At 35.3% G+C, this 25,179-nt stretch overlaps 1 protein-coding gene across 4 annotated transcripts in view; it reads right to left on the bottom strand.

The window, feature by feature from the left end:
• LOC118187013 (cGMP-inhibited 3',5'-cyclic phosphodiesterase 3A-like) overlaps positions 1 to 25,179 on the bottom strand; it is an 881,882-nt gene that overhangs the window by 173,785 nt on the left and 682,918 nt on the right. For all 4 annotated transcript variants that reach the window (XM_085822827.1, XM_085822828.1, XM_085822831.1 and 1 more), the window contains one exon: positions 24,591 to 24,713. In XM_085822827.1, the coding sequence (XP_085678953.1) occupies positions 24,591 to 24,713 (123 nt within the window). The remainder of the gene's footprint in view (positions 1 to 24,590; positions 24,714 to 25,179) is intronic.

Genomic DNA, 25,179 nt, shown 5'->3' with positions numbered 1-25,179 from the left:
TTTGAGAAGGACACTCTCCACAACCTAAGAAGCCTAAGAAAAATCTTAAAAAAAGTCTTTATCGATTTAATATTGCCTTGCGAAAAAACTGCAAAGAAAGGGAAAGAAAATGAGAAAACAAAATTAGCTTCCTTTAACATTTTCAAAAAGATTAATCCCATGAATTCCGATAGTTCTTTCTGAGACGACTTTGTTTTTGATCTAGCTTTCTGTTCGGATCCAAATCAATTAATGATTAGAAGTCTCTTAACTTCTTTAGTTCTGTATCATGTACCACTCACTAGCGGAAAAAATGTTCAAAGTCTCAGGTAACGGATTCTAAAGCTCCCTTGAGAATGGAACTTTTTATTTCGACTTTTGCCTTTTTTTGTTTTTTGAATAAACTAAGTTTTCTTTTATTCTAGAATAAAAAATGAATAAGATAAATAATAGTAGTAGCTTTTACAGAATGTAGAAAATCTAAATGGGGATACAATGCACTAAAATCTTTGAGAAATAGTTTTAAATTTTATAAAATAGTTGATAAATTAAAAAAATTAAGTAAAAACAGTCCTAGATTGGGGTTGGTTTTGAATAAAAATGTATATTAAAATTTTTTAACTTTTTATATTTTTAAAATTTTAATGTAAATTTTTTTATTAAATTAAAATTAAATTTTTAATTTAAAATAAATTTTATTAACTTTAATTTAAAAAAAATTGTTGACCTAATTAGGAATTGAGTTTAAAAAATGTTTTTTTAATATTATTTGTTTCAGAAATTCAGTTTAATTTTTTTTTTTGACTTCTGAAAGAAGGAATACGCCACCCCTAACATCGATAAGGTTTTACTCAAAATCAGAACCAATCTTTAAGGTTTACATTTACTAACAATTTTTGTGTTATCGATCGTGTTGGTTTATTGAGATTATGGCAAAGCCCAATAGGGCTATCTGCCTAAGGGGAGGGATGCCTTCCTAGAGGACTTTCTAAGGGAAACTGGCTTGTATATACGTTACACATGGGGAAAACGCCCATGCACCCAGCCCGTTCGCGGGATTCGAACCTCGGACCGAACTACCAGTATTCAGCAACTTTACCGCTCGGCCGCTGGTGGGCCCGTTATCCATCATGAGGTGCGTTCTAGATATATTTAACATGAACGTAATGTGGGTATTTTCACATAGCATGACAAACACTTTATTATAACACGAACAAAACAAATATAATTAATTCAACTGCCTCCATCCGCGACCATGAGCGCAAATACGCATGCATTATTCGGACTGAATTATTCTCAAAATAGGGTGGAAGGATGAGGACTTTTTTCCCTCTAGCATATCTCTTTCCGAAGAAGGGAAGACGTTCACGTGACCTTTTACGTCGCTGCAAGTAATAACGCCCCTTTTGGACGAGTTTATGTGTTTTGGCAGCATGCCAGCCAGGGTTGCGTTTGAAACGGTTGAACTATAAAGTTAGTAACGTAATATTCCATTGGCATACAGCGTGCGTGCAACATCTATTATCGTGCCATTCTCTTCTATAATCTCGGCTGTATCACGTGAGAGAGGGGCGAAAACGCGCGCCGTTCGGCTAAAGTATGCATGCATTGTGTTCATTAAATCATCACAAAGTTTTTTATGTTGAATCCTTACCGAATTTCTGCTGTTTCGTCTGACGAAAAGGTAAATGAAATGAGTTTAACCCTTTAACTGCTTAACGTTTACAAACGTTTTCAGAGTTTCCTTTAAAAATGCTTTAGACGTGTTTACACGAATTTCAAATCGCTCGAAAAATGTTTAAGACATGTATACACGAAGTCCAAATTTCGCCAAAATTGCTTAATAACAGGCGAGAATCTAAGTTTAAAGAGAAAAAGTTGGCAATTTTGGACTGCAATATTCTCCTTTATTGCTGTCTGCCTTTAGCGCTGTTATGCAAATTATTAAGTTTGTTTTATTGACTTAGTCGCGAGGGAAATGAATCAGGTTGTTAGATTTTAAATTAAATTTTTTATTTGTAAATAATTTGTATTGTCTATCCATCTTGCAAGAAGTGGAAGTTAATTTCGTTAAGACTTAACCTGACCTGTAACTTCGATCTGAAGTGAAAGTAAATATTTTTCCTTGTTTCCTGGTTGTTATTCTTAGGGGAGCATTATAGATTTGAATTTAAAGACGAACCGATAATTTGTAAAGTGGTCTAAGTCAGCGAGGTCTTTAGATTAATCCAAACAGAGGTGAACCTTAAAAATCTTACGTTATTTTTTTGCCAAATTTTAATTTTTACACAAGTGTGTTTCTCTTCCAGTTATAAAAGACAGTTTAAAGAATGAAACTTTATTAAATGTAAACTTTTCTTTCATGGTTTATCCGATGAAATAAGTATGTTTAGGTTTAAGACCGGGAGTTCGACCTGGGTTCTATCCCACGTAATAGGGCTGGTTGCATAGTTGATTGTTTGAATACAATCCAGTTTCCCTTAGCAAGTCCTCCACGAAGGCATCCTTTCTCTTAGGCAGATTGCCCTTGTGGATTTTGCCATATTCAAATAATCTAGCCATTTCAAGACAGACACGAGATTTTTCCTCTTCTACGCAGAGCGCTGTAGACTGCATATTTTCATATAATCAGCGTCCAGCTAAAGAACCTTGAAAGGGAGTTCTTTGTTGGTATTCTCTGTCTTAATGAAGGAGAACCAGTTTTCCCTTTACAAGGCGCCCACCAGCGGCCGAGCGGTAAAGTCGCTGAACACTGGTAGTTTAATTTTACTTAAATACTATTCCGAACTCATTTGCATATATGTCATTTAAATTTTCATGCTGGTAGGAAATTGACGTCAGAAAGAAAAGGAAAGTTTCTTAAAATAAAAAAAAAAAAAAAAAAAGTACAAAATAAGGTTTTTTACAAAGTATCTATTTACATGCTTCTGGCAATATGCATATTAAATTAATTAAATTCTATATATAATTTAAAGAACATTTTCTCCCTCATCGTTTGATGTTATCAAAACAGTTCCGGAGAAATATGACCACAATTTAAAAGTAGCTATTACAATTAATATTCGGGAGAAATCTATTAATACATTTTACAAAAAATTGCAGGATATTTTAATGTTTGGACAACGTAAGGATTACCCTAATTTACCTAACAGTTAAATTTTAAAATAAAGTTACTGTCATATCGCTTATTAAAGTAAAGTTTTCAACTTCCGGCTAGAACGTATTTTTAGAATTGCGTTTGTATGCAAATGAGAAGAAGTATTTAACTGTGAAGTTCTACCGACTTCGTGAGAGAGATCCAGTGATTCTGACTAGCGCACGTTCGCGTTTTTAGGCTACTCTCTCTTAAGCTAGTGGGTTGTCCGGAAAAAAAGTTCAGGTTTTCGCAATTGTTTATCTTTCCTGTACATTTTTAGCAACAAAAATATTGTGAATTACATTGATTTATATATCATTTTGAAGCTCTATTTTCGCTCTATATTTCTATAATAATCATGTTGTTCCAAAATTATTTAAAAAAATATTTACTAGGGGTTTTTGTTTAGATGTCAAAACGGGATTTTCGGCAAATTTACTTTTATGTGTACAAGCTAGGCCGCAGCGCAGCACAAACGGCTCGAAATGTCAACGAAGTATGGGGTGAGAAAAGTGTTAATGAATCTATAGTTCCAACGGTGGTACCGAATGTTTCGGCGTGGAGGATTTGACTTGGAAGTTCAACAGCGTCGTGGACACTCTTCAGCTGTTCATGACGACGATTTGAAGACTTTAGTTGAAATAAATCCATGCACAAATGTTCGAGAGCTTGCAGAGGAGCTTGGCGTAAGCAAAACAACGATTTCTGATCACGTGAATCGTACAGGAAAGTCGAAGAAGCCGGACAAGTCGGTGCCTCACGAATTGAGCGAAAAAAAAAAAAATCTGATGTGTACACCACATGACTTCCTTGTACGGAATATTAAATTATACGCATTTTTTCTTGCATTTCATTTAAACTTATTGGATTGAATTAAACCTACTTCGCCGACAGCGCATAAACCACAATAGAATAAATGCATTCTTTAAAATTCACCTTGTTTACCATAGCGACACTCTGGCGCTAGGTTTACTTAACAGTATTATATTTCGTTCATATTATAACTCAGAATGCACAAAATTTATATAATTTAAAGAATTATCTAATCGTTGCCACATGTTCTACTCAAATACTATAATAAAGCTAGAGCAATGTATGAAAGAAATTAAGCAAACAAAACAAAAAAGTTTTTTTACAGACGATTGAGTATTTCTCATTCAATTAATTCAGTTCTCACTTCACGACAAGGCAAAAATACATAAAAACTCAAAATATCTGTATTAAAAATTACGAAGTAAATCTTAAACGCTTATTTCCTCGAAAAAATTCAAGAAAGGATTAAGCAAAATTTAAATAATAAATGAAAGCGTTATCTTTGTTGTTGCGAAGCTAAGTTTATCTAGATTTTCAACAAATCCGCTATCCTGCTGTTTCAAATGTAAACAAGAGCAATGGCCGCCATCAAAAACATTATTACGCTTAGCGACACTTAAACAATTTTAAAATTGTTCATCATTCTAAAAATATTGCATACAGATTTACTAAAAATCTTAACCGGAAGATAAGAACAACATAATTCAATCATTTTTAAAGCAAAAAATATACAATTTACAAACATATAAGAGTAAAGAAACTGAGATCACTGAGCCTTGTAACAGAGTTGATATATTTATAAATATATTTATATACGTTTGGCGCGGCCGATTGCAACCAAAATACGAGGTGCACATCTACAAGTTATAGTAGTCTTATATACAAAATTTCAACGTTCTGAGGCTACTCGTTTTTGAGTTATGCGAGATACGTACGTACGTACGCCACGAAACATTCTCTTCAGAATTCATTTTAAAGCAGTTTTTTAGTTTTTTTGGAGAAAAAGAGTCTTTTACTCTGTCCTTACGTACAGATATCACGCAAAAACATCGTTAAATTAAATTCAAAAGCGGTCAAAGTGGATATTTTAGTTGAAATATTCTGCCTGAAGCTTTTCGCGATTACAATACTTTCTTTTTACTTCGTACAAGGAAGTAAAAATCGACGTTTTGAAGATTCGTCTGGTCTTCTTCTCCGCAACAAAAGCGACCCTTTTCTTGATAGAATTCTTACGCGCGATGAAAAGTGAATTCTCTTTAACAACTGGCGACATTCTGTTCAGTGGTTGAACCGCGGTCAAATACCACAACACTTTCCAAATCGAAATTTGCACCAAAAGAAAATTATGGTGACTGTTGGGTGGTCTGCGGCCGATCATATCCAATCACAGCTTTCCAAATCTGGGCGAAATGTTTACGGTAGATAAGTACTGTGCTCGGCATTGGTCAACAGGAAGGGATCAGTTCTTTTCCACGACGACGCTCGGCCGCACGTTGTGCAACTGACCCTACAGAAATTGAACGAAGTTGGATACGAGACTGTCCCTCTTCCCCCATATTCTCTTGACCTCTCGCCAACCGATTACCACTTTTTCAAAAATCTGGATAACATTCTGCAGAAGAAATGCTTTTGGAAAGAGGCCAGAAACGCCTTTGACAACTTTCTCGCGTCCAGAACTCCAGAATGTTATTCTACCAGCATAAATAAACTTATATCTCGCTGGCAAAAATGCATTGATTCGACTGCTGCTTATTTTGATTAATACAATTTTTTTGAGTTGAGTTGTGGTACTTTAAAGCTATAGGTTATAAACCTGCGTTATTTTCCGGACAACCTAATATTATTACACCCGACCGTACTTAGGCCCTTGATAGCTTCGCCATTATTTAGAGCTAAGGGGCCAACTCTGTTAGAATTCTGATAGCTTCGGCTATATCCTTTTAGTTAAGATTAGTTAATTTCTTAGTTTTTGAGTTAAAGCCCGAGTGGAGACGTTATTGTGAAACTCCAAGGAGGAGATCTGTGAAATTAATTTGGAATAATAAAGGGTCTTTAACCCTTCTTATCCTCCTTATTTACTGTCTCACGAACTCAAACGATGATTCGCTTACCAGTTCTTAAGATCCTTCAACTTGAACTATAACTTGCAAGTACACAAGTTATGTTATGTTATGTAGAAGTGAGGGGGGCACCTAATATTTACCCTAAGTAAGCAGGTATTAGCTCCACACACTAACTAGAAAACTAACAATATTTTGGCATCATTCCTCGAGTCGTGATGGAAATTGTGACTGCAGTGTGCACTACAAGTACTGCCACCGGCGGCGGCATAAACGGTACTCCTACCTTTCAGCGTTAAATTAGCTCATGTAAAAGGGATTGAATTACATGATATACATATCGAAATACATAGTTGTGCAGGTGCATATTTTGAAGATGTTATCTATTGTAGTGGGTACAGGCAACACGTTTCAGAACATTATATATTACATTAGAAACAAGCGGGATGTTCCCACGTTACAAATCATTTTTGTAAACATGATCTGTTTACTGTCAGAATTAATTAAGAACTATCAAATTGTTTACAAAGCTTACATTTAAGTACTGTTGTAAAGGTTGTGCTGAAACTTTAATAGCTCAATTTTGACGATTCATTATGTGCTGTAACGTATGTTTTTGTGTTAATTGATTTTCAGAAATTACATTATTGTCTAGCAGTACATTGTTATTTACATGTAAAAATTGGTCATGACATTATAAATTGAGGTGGCTAGAAGTAACTTATTTCTAGTACATACACTGGTGTGCAAAAATTAAGGACGAAGTCGAAAAATTAGCATATCAGCTGAACGAAGAGGCAGAGCGGACAGAAAGACAATCAGGAGATTAAGTAAGGTGATATACGGTAGCACATGCGCAGATATGCAGGTAGACGTAATGGGGGAGTGTCTGAGCAGTATAAACCATATTGTCGGTGTAAGATCAGTATTTCTGGCAAAGAGATTGCACGCCGTATAGCAGTTAAAATCACACCGAGTTGCTGCCTCAGCGAGAAAGGGCGAATAATCAATCTGTTAGACGACATCTGGATGCTTTTACCCGAGGTCGAATCATTGGGAAGTTGGAGGAAGGCCGCAGTGTGACAAGTGTGGCTGCAGAGTTCGGAATTGCTCACAGCATCGTTTCACGACTTTGGAGACAATTTCAAACTACAGGAACAGCTATCCGGGGGTTTAGTAGCGGTCGTCCACGAGGAACGACACCCGCAGATGACAGGTATATTGCCTTACAGGCCAGAAGAAACAGGCGGCAGACAGCGAGAGAAATCGCTAGACACACGACACAGGCGACTGGACGACCGATATCGCGTTTTTCCGTGGCCAGAAGACTGCACGGTGGTGGTCTGTTTGCACGACGCCCTGTACGGTGTGTACCTCTCACGCCTGCCCATCGGAGAAGGCGTTCTCTGTGGTGCCGGGAACACCGGAATTGGAGAGACAATGAATGGGGACAGGTACTCTTTACAGATGAGAGCAGATTCAGTCTGAGTAGCGATTCTCATCGCATACTCATCTGGAGAGAGCGGGGAAGCCGCAATCATCCCTCGAACATCATTGAAAGGGACAGGTATGGAGGTGGCGGTGTTCTCGTTTGGGGAGGCATCATGATTGGTAGTCGTACAGACCTTCACATCTTCGACGCAGGTTCAGTCAACGGGATCCGTTATTGTAACGAGATTCTTCTTCCATATGTGCATCTTTTTAGAGGCGCTGTGGGTCCGCAGTTCCTTTTCATGGACGAGAATGCACCATGTCAGTAGCTGCCGAACAGCTCTTAGAGAGTGAGGATATTGAACGTATGGATTGGCCGACAAGATCCCATCGAGCAATCCCATCGATCATGTATGGGATTTTCTATGCAGACGCTTGGCTGCTCGTACTTTACCACCAGTAACGATTCCGGAGCTTCGATTGGCGCTGCAAGACGAATGGGCAGCAATGCCTCAACAACTCATTGACACCCTCATTCTCAGCATGGGCAGACGCTGTGAAACCTGCCTAGCAGTCAGGGGAGATCATATCCCCTATTAAAGACCGGATGTTTCTTGCTGGACACCCATCACAGGGATGTTTCGGCCTTCAGTTGCATTGCGCTCCATGCTACGTTTTCAATAAAGCTTATTTTTTTCCCTCTGATTTTTCTTTTAGTAAGCGTTGCTTACATTACTTATGTCCTTACGTAATGGGGATCTTACGGTATTAAATGTGTTGATTTGGAAAGCTTTTGTACAAAGTTATATTGAAAAAACCGTCTCGTCGTTAATTTTTGCACACCAGTGTAGATCATGCCTACAATCACGACTTGTTTACATAATTTGTTTTTTCACAAACAGCTGTCAAAAATATAAAATAATAAAAAAGACATGAATAAATAAGTCTGAAAACAAAAGAAAAATATAGCTTCATCTGCATACTTATGTATACTACGTACGTTTAGATATATCTGCATACATTTGCTGATACATTGCCAACTTATTTTTGTCAGTTCATTGTATGCAATTACGTGTGTTTTTACAATAATTAGTTTACAAGAATTACATACTATGATACATTACATTGTCGATACTTTACCAACTGAATGCTGGTTATTTATTATATGTGTCCATTTATCAGGTAATGTGACCTTATGATACACAGAAATGTAGGGGTCATATATTATTTACCTGAAGTAAACAGATGGGAGCCCCTTACCCTAGTTGTGAGTAGGTACACAGGTTAGAATCTTACAACCGAGCACATTAACGCTGATAGACAAAATTATTTAGTTTTAGAAAATGTAATGCAATGGTTGAAAGCATCTGCCTCATTTGGCACGAACTGAATAACGAAAAGAAAATATTTGTGCAGGGATTAACCTTTTAAGTGAAGTGTAAACGAAATCTCTGTGAAGCAAGTTTTTGACTTTAAAAAGATAAACATACTTAGAGCAATGACACTAATGCATCTGAACGAACTATAAAAAGCAGGCTTCCGAAATAATCTCGAAAGTCTGAAGTCTAACTCCTAAGCCTGAAGTTTAACTCCTAAGTCTAACACCAGACCTCCAGATCAACCGTTGTTATGAAAGCGAATCGGTTTCAGTTAGTTAGAGTATAAAAAAAAAAATGGGAAAATGCATTTCTGAAAGTAAGAAATTAGGTTTTAAACATTTTTTTTCATGAAACAGTGTCTGGATTTGGAGTCTACTAAAGGACTACATGACACTGACCTTCCTTTTTTTTTTTTTTTTTTTTTTTTTTTTTTTTTTTTTCCCGATATGCGCTATTAGTGAGAGCTATGTATTGCGAGAAACATGATTATCATGAAACCACATTGGAGAAGATTATGCATTCTGATTCAGAAGTCAAACAACAAAAATCAGCGTTAATTCACAGGAAATGAATTCCTATCTTGTTCATTTGCGGTTTTGCAGCTGAAGATGATGGTTCGGTAAAACCATCGAAACTAGTCCTGAGAAAATTTTGTGAATTAACGCTGATTTTTGTTGTTTGACTTCTGAATCAGTATTTATTCGGAGTGTTATTGTGTCTTAAGATTATGCATCTTAAGAGTTCTCATCGGCAAATGTGAAAAACACTACAAGTTTGCACTGATAAAATGAAAAGATTCAATTAAAGTTTTACGAAATTATTGCTGGCTAGTATTAACTTCAAATATGCGAAATACCACGCAACCAGCCCATTCGCCAGGTTTTGAAGCCACATCAAACAACCATTATTCAGAGATTTCCCGCTACGCCGCTGATGGAGAAGCATGCGGTCACCAGCGCCCGAGTGGTAAAGCCGTTGAACGCTGGTAGTTCGATCCGGTGTTCGAATGCTGCCAAACGGGCAGGCTGCATGGGCTTTTTCATGGTTTTCTTCGGTGTGTAACATGTTTATAAGGCAGTTTCCTTTAGAAAGTCCTCCGCGAAGACATCTCTCCCCTTAGATGCCCTCAAGGGCTTCGCTATAATAAAATAAACCAAATCGAACTGGACGATTATGCACGTTAACAAAATCCGATCCAAGGGATGATAATTTACCATCGATGATATCTTATTTCTGACGTCGCTGCAAATATGATTAAGCTTTTCAGCAAGAAACGTGAAAAAAAAATAATCGTATTTTCGACGGGATTCAAACGAAAAATCCTCAAACTGTTAGTTGAATGTGTTAAACTCGTACACCACGATATGCGACGGAGGACGTGGTTTTTCTTTTCTTTCACTACATTTTCTAAACTTTTAAAAATTAAAATTTTTTTAACTATTACTTAAAAATTACGAATTTATTTAGACACCAAATTGTAATTCTTTTACTTTATCGGCTTTTTTAATTTTACTTTGAAATATAGGAATTTTAATAGGAGTATTCCCCCCTTTAATTATAATAACAAATATATATATTTCTTTGCAATTTAAATTTATTAATTAAATTTTAATTATGTTTGCTTTATACGAATAGAGAATATTTGTTAAATTCAAATTTCATTCCTTGCAGCAATGGCGCAAGAGAATTATTAAAATTTTATTTAACTTTACTACTTTATTGTGAAACAATATATATATATATATATATATATGTGATGTACCAGCTTTTTGTCTTTAATAAATAGATTAGTGAAGAATCATAGATGTAGTCGTAGCTTAAATTATCAGACGATAAGTTTAAAAAACAGGATCCATTTATTATTGGTCAGTAGAAATAGCAATTACAAAAATCTGATCTCCGGAGTAAATAAAAAAGAATTACTAATAACTTTTTTTATGAAGTTTACTGCATCGTGACATTTAAGAAAAAAGTCCCGATATTTTTTTGCGAGTCTTTTTATAGCCTCTGGAAAGGCGGAGCTTCCAAGAAATGACGTCAGCCTCGTCAGCCAATCCAGTTCGCTTTAAATATTTCCAGAACATTGTATAACTGTACGAGTAGAAAAGGCGGGAAAAACAAATTGACTACGGGGCTGTGGATTTAATTCCACGTACTTTCAAAAAAGAGACCGTCGCCATTAAAAATGAAAAGAACATACAGTTAGAAATTTAAGTGTATTCTTGACTATGGAATTTTTTTATTACATATATATATATATATGTATATTTCTTTGCAATTTAAATTTCTTAATTAAATTTTAATTGTATTTGCTTTATACGAATAGAGAATATTTCTTAAATTCAAATTTCATTCCTTGCAGCAATGGCGGAAGAGAACTATTTACATTTTATTTAACTTTACTACTCTATTGTGAAACAATATATATATATATATATATATATACAGAGACAGAGAGAGAGAGAGAGAGAGAAAGAGAAAGAGAAAGAGAAAGAGAGAGAGAGAGAGAGAGACTTGAAAGAAGAGTTGATGGGAAACACGCAAACTATGTTTCGCTGCAATAAGAGTTGAATTATTTTAATAATATTCAAACTTTCACTTCATATTGAGCTAAAAATATTTTAATACTTGCTTTTCAAATATTTAAAAGTTTTTCCAGTGATTTACTATAAACCATTCATTAGATTAATTAAAATTCATTTTGGAGAACACTTCGGAAAGCACAATTTTCGCATAGCGAAACTGGCATGTAATAAGTTTAACCTATAAATAAACCGAATTCTACAAATTTCTGCTCTGATATAATAACCACTGAAGCTGAATATGTTTTGATACACTTTAATCTGGTATGTCTAACCAAGCATTAAGTTTCGTCTGGCAATAACAACTTTTATCTATTTTTGAAATGTTTGTTGAATACAGAGGCAAATTATTGTACTAGAGGACTCTATAGTATTAAAATATGTCTAGTAAATAAGTTTATTCTCAAGTTTAGAAACAATGTCTAGAAAAATAGTTTCAAAGAATAAACATGAGAGGAAAGGATGATTGATTCTGTATTTTAAATCATGTCCCTTTTATTGGTTATTCCATTTAAACAAAGATTTTATTTAAGAATCATCCTGGATGCTCCTTTTTTTTCCAGTTTTTAATGTCGTGTAGCTTACTGATGAAATAACTTCTGTTTTTAGAGTTTTCCCGATTTCGAAAATATTTTCAATCAGAAGACTGGAGAATTGATTATTGATTTCGAATGCTGCTACTGCCTTGTCGAAAATAACTCTATTTTTAGCAGCTAAAGCAATATGTATAGACGCAGCAGAAGGGAAAAGCAATCACGAAAAAAAGATTTATTTTTCGGTGACTGGGTTGTTGTTTAAATAAAGCTGGAATAGTGAATCTGAATGCATATTGAGGACACAGAGGGTGTTTACATATGCTCAGAAGGATTTCGAGACCGTTTGATTAATGTCTGAAATGTAAAAAGTGTTTTGTTTTTGTAAATGTTCGATATGATAACATCCAGTGTTCATCCATTGTGGTAGGTTTGCGCTTAGAAAGAACTTTCTCCGAGAGACCAAAGGCACAATAGTTCCATAGGTGAAATGCCAAAGCATCACGCTGATCAAACTCTAAACTACGATACTTACTATATATACGGTATTTCTGCAGACTTCTTGGCATTCCTTTGTGGTGTAATGGTCAGCACACTCGACGCGTATTCGAGAGTTTCTAGGTTCGAGTCCCGAACTAAAAAGGATGGCGGATGATGATTCTCCACCACCAGGGTTTAGCGATTGCGTCTCCTAATCCCCAGTCGCACCTTTAACTCTTTGAAATCCAGACCCTTCACTAACCTGTATCATCAAAATACCGAACCACCAGAAATACTTTTCCAGTTCCACACCGATTTCCTCCCCCCCCCCTCGTCCATTAACGCAGAAAATAGGTGTGAAGATTTCGAATGACATCATTTGTACTTTCTAACAAAGATTCCATTAGCCTTTCATCCCGTTCTTTATAAAACTATTCTGAAGGTCAGATTAACAAGCCTTTCCGGCTTCGTTATGATCACGACTGAGATTTTGCTTACTTCCGTTATTTTTATAGGAAGGAACAAATTCACTAAAAATAAATATAATCCTTAATTTTTTAAACTGCACTTTTATTGCTGTTTAAAGCTTAAAAGCACCCTGTACCAAAAAATCAACAACGAACTGTCACGAGCAATCAAAAAATAAGACTCCTCATAGGACAAGCTGTCTGCAGTTAAACTTATACATTTGGGGAAACTGCACCTGCTACTGCATACCTTGGGAGGGGGAAGAAACCAAGATTGCAAACTCGGCCGTTTTCGAGCGGTTCTGGTAATCTTAATGTAAGGCCGTGTGGGGGGGTATGGATGTGAAAGAGTTAAGGCAAAGCAACTTAAGGGTTATCTGCTTATGGGAAGGGATACCTCCGTGGAGTACTTTTTTAGAGAAACTGGCTCAAATGCACGTTACGCCTGGGGAAAAATTACGAAAACCAACCATGCTGCCAACCCATTTGAAGGATTCGATCCCACGTGGAACTACCAGTGTTCAGCGACTTTACCGCTCGACCAGTGGTGGGCGGTATTTCGAGGGAGAACACCCCATTTTCAGAATACATCTCATTGAGCGAATGGGGTCAGAAACAAAATGTACGTATATTACTTCTATTGTAATTTGTGAAGTTTTGAAGATCGGCTTGTTTGGCTTAATAGAGAAAAATTACATTATCTATGTGAGAAATTTAATTTTCAGAATGTTAACGTATGATGTATTCGTATTATTTCTACTGAAGTGCGAATAAGAATGGGAACTTTGTAAAGAAAGTATCTAACACGAAATTTAACTATTACAGCTGTTGCTGTTTGAAATTTCAAGTCTAATAAATTTTATCTTTTTTTTTTTTTATTCTGAAGGTCAGACCAACAATCCTTTCTGGCTTTTTTATGATCACGACTGAGATTTTGTTTATTTCTGTTATTTTTATAGGAAGGAATAAATTGATTAAAAATAAATATTATCCTTAAATTTTTAAACTGCACTTTTATTGCTGTTTAAAGCTTAAAACCATACTGTACCACAAAAGAATCAACAACGAAATGTCACGAGCAACCAAAAGGTAAGAAACCTCTTAGGAAAAGCTGTCTGCACTAAACTGATATCATGCATTTGGGACAACTGCACCTGCTACTGCATACCTTAGGAGGAGGGAAGAAAACAAGATTACAATCTCGGCCGTTTACAGACGGTTCTGGTTGTTTTAATGTAGGGCTGTGTGTGGCGGATTGGTTGTGAAAGAGTTAAAAGGCGACGTATGTAAGGTATTTTTCTCGCCATCTTCGTTGTCTTCGTGGTGTAATGGTCAGCCCACTCGGAGCGTATTCGAGAGGTCTCAGGTTCGAGTCTTGGCGGAGGCATTGCTCATTTCTTCAGACTCTTGCTTTGAAATAACCTAATGTTCTACAACTAAACTCCGTAGCGGTGATATTCACTTACACTGGAGGGATGCAAATGTAGTATTCCCTTCTTTCTCCATGATTCAACTTGTGTGAAGGTTGACAGAACAGAATAGGGCAATGTATATAATATTCAAGAATGCTGTTCACAACTATTAGAACCGTACTCTCTTACGTCAGCGTACACAAGAAGAGCATTGACTATTGAACATGTGCTGTCGAGGATGAAATTTGTCCTCTATTATCTGTTCAATTAAAAATTTATCTCGGTTTCCTCTTCCTTTTCAATCTAGCTATTATCCACCTAGGATAATAGCAAGTCCACCAAGCACTTGTAATGCTCCTCTCCTTTATCTATTAACTAAGAGTGGAGGAATTTAGTTAACTGCTAAGCGAATAATCAGTTCAGAACTAAGTTCAGAAAAGTTCAGAACAAACTATGCTATTTCATCATATAATCACTTGTCAATAATTGTTTATCCAAAGAATAGTAAGAATTTGTTTTTCAAAAATGTGTAACGATGTAACCTACAAGAGATGGCGCCACCGGAGCACCAGCCTACTAAGAAGCTTTTCCTTTCCAAAAATAGATGGAGCCACATGAGCATCCTCATATCTTCTAAGCATCTCAACAGATGGCGGCACTGGAGCCTCCAATAAAAATCTCTGAGTTCTAGAATAATATGTGTACAAGTACTTTCCATTCTACCTTCTCAAGATTTAAAAAGTCAAGAATAATATATTGGTAAAGGCCGCAATAGGCCGAACTAAGTTCTGCTAAGTTCAGAAACATAAACGTGAAACACAAGAAGGGTTAATTACCCTTTATTACTCTAACTAGAGGTGTGCAGTCGGTCTCTTTCTCAAGATGTATAACAAAGCTTCCACTTGGGCTTAAATATAAGAAATAAGAACTTAACTAATGCTTAATTACAGAGAGTGTTTAAAAAATAAAAACTTAAGTGTAAGAAATAAGATCTTAAGTGCAAGAAATAAGAACTTAAATGTAAGAAATAAGAACTTGAGTGTAAGAAATAAGAACTTAAATGTAAGAAATAAGAACTTAAGTGTAAGAAATAAGAACTTAAATGTAAGAAATAAGAACTTAAGTGCAAGAAATAAGAACTTAAATGTAAGAAATAAGAACTTAAATGTAAGAAAAAAGAATTTAACTAATGCTTAATTAGAGATATAGCCGAAGCTAACACAAATCTAACTAGTTGGCCCTTAAATATCGAATTAGCTAGCGAAGCTATAAACGGCACGCAATACGGCGAGCGTAGTAACAGCTTAGAGGGGCGTGGCCAAATGGCAAACGTGCGTTAGTCAGAAACTCTGATTTTCTCTCTCGAAGTCAGTGGAACTTTGACTTAAGTGCTACTCCATCTCATTCGGATTTAACGCGGTTCTAAAAGCACATTCTGATAAGGAACTTGTAAGCTGAAATTAAGAGAGATAGGAAAGGAGTTTTAACTTAAAAATAACTGTTATAAACTTAAGATAAACCTTACACACTAAGAACTGATATCCGGTATGCACTAATAATACAGGTTCAAGGACTGAAGCATATCCCACAAACCTTCCTAAATGAAAAATAGATAGAACATAAAGAATTAATCTCTTTGTAGACAGGAAGGAAACATAAATTACCGAATTTTAATAAGTATGATGATTTTTACACATATATGAAGCTCCAAGAAAATATAATCTGCCTATACATGAAGCCTTATGGATGATTTTGTAGAAGCAAAATGAAAAAAAAAATAAAAAAAAAAAAAAAATATCCGCAGACCAGTAGGATTATAGGACAGATTACTTGTTTTTTCTTTCGGGCTGACCTCTTAAAGTTTTATAGCTGAATCATCGGCCGGGAAGTATTTGTTGTTTCATATGTGAATTTCTATTTTGTTGACTTATAAGTCACAAGTCAACAAGTCACAGTTTGTGACTTATCACAATTGTTCAGTGATTACGTGTTCTTTATGAATTGCATGCAGAAATCCGATGAGAAATGAATAAAATTTATTATTATCACAACAAATAAAAATCTGATGTGTACTCCACATGACTTCCTTGTACGGAATATTAAATTATACGCATTTTTCTTGCATTTCATTTAAACTTATTGGATTGAATTAGATCTACTTCGCCGACGGCGCATAAACCACAATAGAATAAATGCATTCTTTAAAATTCACTTTAGTATTTGTTTACCATAGCGACAGTCTGGCGCTAGATTCACTTAACAGTATTATATTTCGTTCATATTATAACTCATAATGCACAAAATTTATATCATTTAAAGAATAGAATTATCTAATCGTTGCCACATGTTCTATTCAAATACTATAATAAAGCTAGAATGATGTATAAAAGAAATTAAGCAAATAAAACAAAAAAGAGAAACAGCTTTTCACAGGCGATTGAGTATTTCTCATTCAATTAATTCAGTTCTCACTTCGCGAGAAGGCAAAAATACATAAAAACTCAATATATCTATATTAAAAATTACGAAGTAAATCGTAAAAACGTATTTCCTCGAAAAAAATTGCAGAAATGATTAAGCATAATTTAATTGGGAATAATAAATGAAGGCGTTATCTTTGTTGTTGCGAAGCTAAGTTTCTCTAGATAGGCAACAGATCCACTAGTTTGCTGTTTCAAATGTAAACAATCAATGGTCGCCATAAAAAAAGGCTTAGCGGCAGTTAAACAACTTTAAAATTGTTGATAATTCTAAAAATATTGAATACAGATTTACTAAAGGCATAAAAACCTTAACCGGAAGATAAGAACTACATAATTCAATCATTTTTAAAGCAAACAATTTACAATTTACAAACATATAAGAGTAAAGAAACTGAGATCACTGAGCCGGGTAACAGAGTGGATATATATATAAATATATTTATATACGTTTGGTGCGGCCGATGGCAACCAAAATACGAGGTGCACATCTACATGTTATAGCAGTCCTATATACAAAATTTCAACGTTCTGAGGCAACTCGTTTTTGAGTTATGCGAGATACGTACGTACATACGTTCGTACAGACGCCACGAAAAATTCTCTTCAGAATTAATTTTAAAGCAGTTTTATAATTTTTTTTTTGAAGGAAAAGAGTATTTAATTCTGTCCTTACGTACAGATTTCACGCCAAAACATCGTTACATTGCATTCGATAACGGTCAAAATGGATATTTTCGTTGAAATATGCTGCGTGAAACTTTTCGCGATTATACTTCGTGCAAGGATGTAAAAATGCTTAAAGTTCCTCATATACTCGTACAATATTCCAATATCTCAGAGTAGTTATCTTTTACAGTACTAAAAACGTTCAAAAGAACTTAATTTAAAACAGAGAAACGTAGAGAAAGCTAGTGCGAGATTACCGTGGATTCGCTACAGTAAACAACAGCAGTTTTTTAAACAAACCCTAAATTGTCTTGCGTCTTACCTTCGGGTAAGAGGCAATCGGCCTATTGCGGCCTTTACCAATATATTATTCTTGACTTTTTTTAAATCTTGCGATGGGAGTTGAATCCACTAGAATGGAAAGTACTTGTACACATACTGTTCTAGAACTCAGAGATTTTTAATGGAGACTCCAGTGCCGCCATCTGTTGAGATAAGTAAACTTGGAAGATATGAGGATGCTCATGTGGCTCCATCTATTTTTGGAAATGAAAAGCTTCTTAATAGGCTGGTGCTCTGGTGGCGCCATCTCTTGTAGGTTGCATCGTGACGCATTTTTGAAAAGAATTCTTACTATTCTTTGGATAAACAATTATTGACAAGTGATTATTTGATGAAACAGCATAGTTTGTCACAGTAGAAAAGGGTTCACAAAAATAAAACTATATAGTTAACTGCTAAGCGAAAATTATCCAAAGTTTATACCTGCTTTCGCAGGGGCAAAGTTCATAGCGCTTTCTTAAAGTAATGCGGTAAGTTGAAAAGTAATTATAATAATAAAATAAAAAGTGGCTAAATAAGTAAAGAATGAAATATATATGTTACCGTGAAAGACCTAAATTGGAGAATGTCGACTTTCACCGGAGAATATCAACATTCACCAAATACGTCGGTGAAAGACCGAATATTTCACTACATTCTTGTATATTCGGACCCTCACCGGTGTATGTCGACAATCACAGATATGCTCTGGTGTAGGTTGAAAAGAGAGGAGTATATGTACACGCTGCCATTCCAAAAGGAAGCGTTCCACAAATAAATGCAGTTGTAAAAGCAAGGGCCTCTTCTGCAATTCAAAGTCATAATAGTTGAAGTTGTTGAAATAAATAAGATTTGAATCACATAATTTGGTAAGATTTTAACTTCTATTATTTTCCTTTCTCATTTTGAATGCACTGTGTGTTTTAAGTTCTTATGTTCTTATTTGAAGTCTCTAGTGCGTTTTTTCGCTACTGAATTACGGAGAAGAAAATATAATATTCTTATATGTTCAACGTTCACCATTAGTACATGGTGAATGTCGACATTGATCGGTGTAAGTCAGAAATAAGAGTATTTGGGAAATATTCGGACCCTCACCGGGGTATGTCTACAATCACAGATATGCTCTGGTGAAAGTCGAAAAGAGAGGTCATAAAGTGCCATAATAGTTTAAATTGTTGCAAAAAATAAGATTTGAATCACATAATTTAGTAAGTTTTTTATGACTGTTATTTTATTTTCTCATTCAGAACGTACTGTATAATTAAGTAAGTTTTTAACTTCTATTATTTTCCTTTCTCATTTTGATTGTATTGTGTGTTTTAGGTTCTCATGTTCTTAAGTTCTTATTTCAAGTCTCGAGTGCGTTTTTTCGCGACTGAATTACGGAGAAGAAAATATAATATTGTTACATGTTCAACATTCACCATTAGTACATGGTGAATGTCGACATTGACCGGTGTAAGTCAGAAATAAGAGTATTTGGAAAATATTTCGGACATACACCAAGAGACTATGTGAATGTTGACATTCACCGGTGAAAGTGGACATTCTCCACATTTCGGCGACTATTGTGGTGAATAGTACGGGGTCTTTTGTGGCTTTGTTCTGCTGTGTAATCATAATTTTCGAGTTTTTTAATAATATTTCAGGATGATTGCCGCACTTCGTAAAGAATTTATACGAGATAATATTAAAATTTCTGCATCTGTTGGCTTGATTTTTAAGTCGTTGTGTAAGGTGCTATTACGCGCAAACCAGGGTGTATTTGTAATTATTCCAATTGCCTTGTTTTGAATCTTTTGAATTTTTATGCAGTGAGTTCTTGCAGTAGCAGCCCAAGCTGGAGATTCATAAAGATGTATGAGACGTATTGTTTAAAGATAAATTACTCTTTTTGTTGACCCTGAACTGAAAGGCTTAACTCCTTTTATAAGCATTTTTAAATCACGCACGAGCATATTCTGATATTTTCTCGAAAAGCAAAATCGTGCAGTTATGATATATATATTTATTAAATGCACATGTTCGTCCGTTTTTAATTTGCTGGTGTAGCTTTCGTTTCAAATCAGTTGCGTCCAGAATTGCACGGGGAAATGAAACAATTTAATAACAATTCTATTAAAATATCAAATTAAATACATTAATTGTAACAATATGTGAATTTCTATTTTGTTGACTTATATAATGTGACTTGTTATCACAATTTCTTTTTAATTTTTTTATGAAGTGCAAATCAGATGCTTTGCTAAACCATTCATAGGGTAGAAAAGGCAAGGATATAAACTGTAGAGATAGAAAACACCGTCTCTAAGGAAGACACTTCAAAAAAAAAAAAAAAAAAGTAATCATTCATACGTTTAAAAAAAAAAAAAAAAAAAAAAACTGAAAAATTTTAGATTTTAAACTACGTACAAAGGGACGTTTTTTAACGTTTTGTGGGTTATTTATTAAATATCATGTTCTTTGCACTTAAACAATAAAATTCAGTTCCGTAGCAATGTCGCAAAATAATTTCAAAATGAGCCTATCTTTAGAATTTCCGATACGCAATTTCGCGCCCGCTGGAGATAAAAAGATTTTTTTCCCTCGCCGTAGAGTGTTGCCACTCCTCTCTTTGAAATCTTTGAGTTTTTTACTCAAAAATTCGTTAAAAATTTACAAAATATGATATCGATGATAAAACAAATTCCAAATTTCAAATTTGGTCATCCACATGCCCATATTCGTAGGAGGATTACGTCATTCAAAATTCGATGACTCTAGGTACCGTTGTTTTATCACAATGAGAGAAATATACATTCATTTATGCATATTTTGCATTATTTAATTTTTTCAAATATAATGCAGGACTCTAACATTGGGTGGCAACAGTTTGAAAAGTGAAACAGACATTTATAGTGATTCAATGCAGAATCGCAAAACGAAAACAATAGTGCTTCAGGGACAAAGCCCCTTTGGACTAATAACAAGAACAAAATATCAAGGAACCGTTATGAATACAAAAATCTGGAACCTTCTCGAGCACCTTCATTCCTTCCTCGCTCTCTGAAAGACATGCGTAATTTTAAGCCTTAACTAAATAAAGAAAAAGAAAAAGACTAGAAAGATGCGCCTTTGGAACAACCATTAGTGAATCTCAAAATTCGGCTCAAGACGGCCGTGTGGGACTCAAAAACTCAAATTAAATCTTTTCTCTCCGACATAAGGTGAGAGTGGCTCTGTTTTAAACTCGTGGAGTGGGCCAATAAGGAAGGACCTTTCGTTTCCATGGCGACAAGAACTCTACAGGTGCCCGGGTAAAACAGGTAGAGAAGGACGCGGGAGAGGGCCTGTACCTTACCCGATAGTAAGTTATCTCCTTTTCCCACTAAAATCGATTCTGGAACGCCTGTTAAAAGATTTTGTCCGAAACAGCATTAAAGTTCTAAGCTTTAAGCTTTCAATTGTCTTTTTCCTAATCCGGACATTGAAATAAGACTGTGGGCGGTAAGGAAAAGGCGGAATTAGGAGGGGGAAAAAATGAACTGCTTCGCTAGAAAAGCAGACACTGGAAATTTTATTTCTCATTCTTAAGAGTCTAATTGCATTTACGTGAAGGGTATTTTAAATTAGGATCTATTTTTGAATACGTAATCTTACGGAGAAACACACAAACAAAATTTCAATAATCGAAGTTAATGTTTGAATTTAAAGAAAGGTATTCAGGGCATTGAATGAAAGGTATAAGCATTGAATGAAAGCTTTCATTTTTACATAAATTTAAATGGAATGATATAGAAAACATTTGGATATATCTTTTATCGAATGAGGAATAAGCTAGTTATGTCAATGGCAATGCATATATATTATTACTAAAATAACTAATAAACCTCCATAAATAATCATTCTCGGAAAGGATTTCCATAAGATGTTCTTAATGTTCCATTATAAAATGTTTGAAACCACTTTTATTATATTAAATGTAAAGTCCGTGTGGGCGGCAGAAGTTAAATCTATGGGGGCTTCTGGATTTAGAAAGACATTTTAATGGACCAGAACGCACATCAAGTACACATACTACCCATTATCGCCTTGTAGCCAAGATTATGAATGCGCGCAAAAAAGAAATAGAATAAGAGAAAACTGCTGATAGAAAATTGTTGACGTCTTAATCTGCTTTTGAATTTTCATTCCCGTTGCCAACTCTGAAAGATATGCTTAAATGATTCTAAATATGATCACACTACATATTACTTTGATTGATTACTTGGACGATTATTTAACTTCATGTCAATTCCTACATCCGGTCGCCATGCCATTGTTCGCCGCTTTTTCCGATCGCACAGACTGTCTTTGACCATCGATACACGGACTTCCATCATCGATAAGCAAGTGGGCGTTGTTTATCGATCACGAAGTTTTTAAAGTAAATGAAATTCAATGATTATTTACCTCGAGTGCTTTACCATAGGTAATATTATTTTAAATTATACATATACAATCGCCAAATTCTAATATCTATTTTATAATCATGCATTATTTCTGCTTAGACAACAATACAGACATTAGTTTTCATTATTTTTTAGACTCATTACATACACAATGAGATACATTCCGCAAGAGAATGACCTGCTTTTTTGCATTAGCTCTACATAAGTCACGTGATCTCTGAGGTCATCTGCATTGTTTGTGGACAAAAGGTTTACATAAGTCACGTGATCAATGAGGTCATCGGAATGTATCTCATTGCTATTTTTTTAATTAACAAGAGAACTAAACTAAGCATGCCAATACTTTGGATCATTTTATCGGCAATATGAGGCAGTTCTTGCTTATTTAAGACCTTTATAAAAGTCTCACGATGAATTAACTCGAATAATGGAAACAATCTTGACTGTGCCATAGAGGTTTATTTTCATTGCGTGCGGTCTTGTATATAACAAGAAAAAAAAATAAATATGACGGTAGGTCGTTTTGCTTTCTGCAATAGTTTCTATATACAACCTTATCACAATTCCGCATAAAACATAAACGAAGCATCCAGACTACTTCATAAACGATTACAAACTATCAGCTAATCCTCACCAATGGTGAAAGGATAGTCTGTGCCATCAAAATGCAGTGACCTCGACGCGTTCTGGTGTTTCTTTCGCACCGAAAGATTCGGCATTTACAAACTAGATAAGGACTTCATGCAAAAGCAAGAGGAAACTCATGGCCGGCTTTTTCACAGTTATTCGCTTTGCTGCCATCATCATCCATACTGTCTTCACTATGATCAGCTCCGTCCAATTTTTATAGTCATCTTCATTCATATACTATCCATCTCCTCATCATTATCATTCTTATCATCTTCATCTCATCGCTATTAACATTCATACACTCATTACTTTCATCTCATCTTCGTTATCATTCATATAATCTTGATCTAATCGTCATCTCATCGTCATTAGTATCTACTATACCGGCTTTGTCTTTACCGTTATCTCTACATATAATGAAAGAAAGAGTCTGTGTGTGTCTTTCGTTCGTGCTGCAATAGCTAATAGACTCAGGGCTACGAAATTTGGTACATAGGTGCATCTAGACAAGAGCCAGCGCGCCTCGAAGCGATTTTTTCAAAATTCGAACGAATCAGAAATGTATTTCATACATTTGCCGGTTTGTCATTTGGTATTGTATAGATTACCTAGGAAATGTGTGAAATATGAATCGTTTTATACATTGTCGGCTACTTTTAGGCATTATATATAATGCCGGATTTCAAACTTTCCTGCTAACATATTTGTTAAAATCATATCTACACCTGTAGAGTTATTAGGTTAATTTTAAAGCAGGAGTGATGAAAAATGAGCAACGCCCTCGTCGGAATCGAACCATGGACCTCTGGAATACGCGCCCAGCCTGCTGACCGCTACACTACGAAGGCATGCTAAGAAGGCGGGAGAAAACCATTCAATAATGTAAGAAAACAAAATATTCTAAATAGAAACTAACTTGTTCCAAGAGACAGAAACCTCACGATCGGGTAAAGGCGGCCATAAAAGCCTCTCTCTTGTGCGGTTGATATGAAAGTGATTAAAAATAATTAAATAGTCTGCATACCTCCTCTTAGAATAAAATATAAAAGAATACGTATAAAAGCTTTTATAATATAAAAGTTGAGGAATAAATGATGACTATTTTATTACACTTTCTAAATATTAGTCTGATTTTATAAGGTATTTCTCCCACCTTCTTTGCATGCCTTCGTGGTATAGTGGTCAGCACGCTCGACGCGTATTCGAGAGATCCGTGGGTCGAGTCTCGGAGAGGGCATTGCTCATTTTTTTTAATCTTTCCTGCTTCCAAAATACCTAATGTCTCCACAGTGGCGCCCGAACTAATAGGTGGTGAATGATGATTGTTCACCACCAGGATTTGGCGATTGGGTTCCCTAAAATTCCAATCGCCCATCAAAATGCTTTTCTCCCGCCTTCTTTGCATGCCTTCGTGGTGTAGTGGTCAGCACGCTCGACGCGTATGTGAGAGGTCTGTGGTTCGAATCCCGGCGAGGGCATTGCTCATTTTTCATCTCTCTTACTTCCAAAATACCTAATGTCTCTACAAGATGACTAAAAAGGAATTGTTGGGTCACATTTGGGTTTATTGGACTAAGTCGTTGAACACTGATAGTTCGGTCCGAGGTTCGAATCCTGCGAACGAGCTGGCTGTATGGGCGTTTTCATGGTTTTCTCCATGTTTAACGTGTATACGAACCAGTTTTCCTTAAGTCCTCCACGAAGGTATCCCCCCTGCTTAGGCAGATAGCCCTTGAGGCTTTGCCATTATCATGTACGTAAACCAAATCGGCGAAAAGGACTTACCTGATGTCTTGTGCAAGGGTGAATCAGTGGCGTCGGAAGGAATCTGCGTAAATCCCGGAATGGGTTGTGACGTGAGATGATAGACGCCTTGAAGTACGTCTGCTGCATGCATGCGGTTGTGATCTGAAATAAATGACATTTTTAATTTCACGAAAGTTGTAAAGTTACATTATTTTCTCTAGAAATAATTTATTTATTCTTATTTGCTTTACTTAGGCTTTTATTCGTTGTTTTCATGACCTTGAACCTCAAGCGGAGAAACAAATTATTTTAGGGTAAATGGAAGTTTTAAAAGTACCATCTCAAAAATACTTAGACTATAAAATACAATAAAATAATATTTTCTTAACGTAGAAAGTATTAGTTAAAACTTTAACCCTTTGGGCGGAGTGATTTCGCTAAGAAAGCACAAATTTCCCAAAACTACTATGAGAACAAATTATTTTTTTCGATTTTAATGTAAATTTAATTATAATAATAATAAATTTAATAAATAATAAAATGAAATAAATTAAATAATAAATAAACTGGTATTTCATACCTGGATTTGTTTTCTTTTGATATATTGCCTTAATTTCGTTGACATATT

This window comes from Stegodyphus dumicola, chromosome 8 (genome assembly GCF_044657685.1).
Source record: "Stegodyphus dumicola isolate Sdum_Otavi_A_Nest chromosome 8, ASM4465768v1".
Classification (NCBI taxonomy): domain Eukaryota; kingdom Metazoa; phylum Arthropoda; class Arachnida; order Araneae; family Eresidae; genus Stegodyphus; species Stegodyphus dumicola.
The sequence above is the reverse complement of the archived record's forward strand: the minus strand, read 5'-3'. Positions and strand labels throughout refer to the sequence as shown.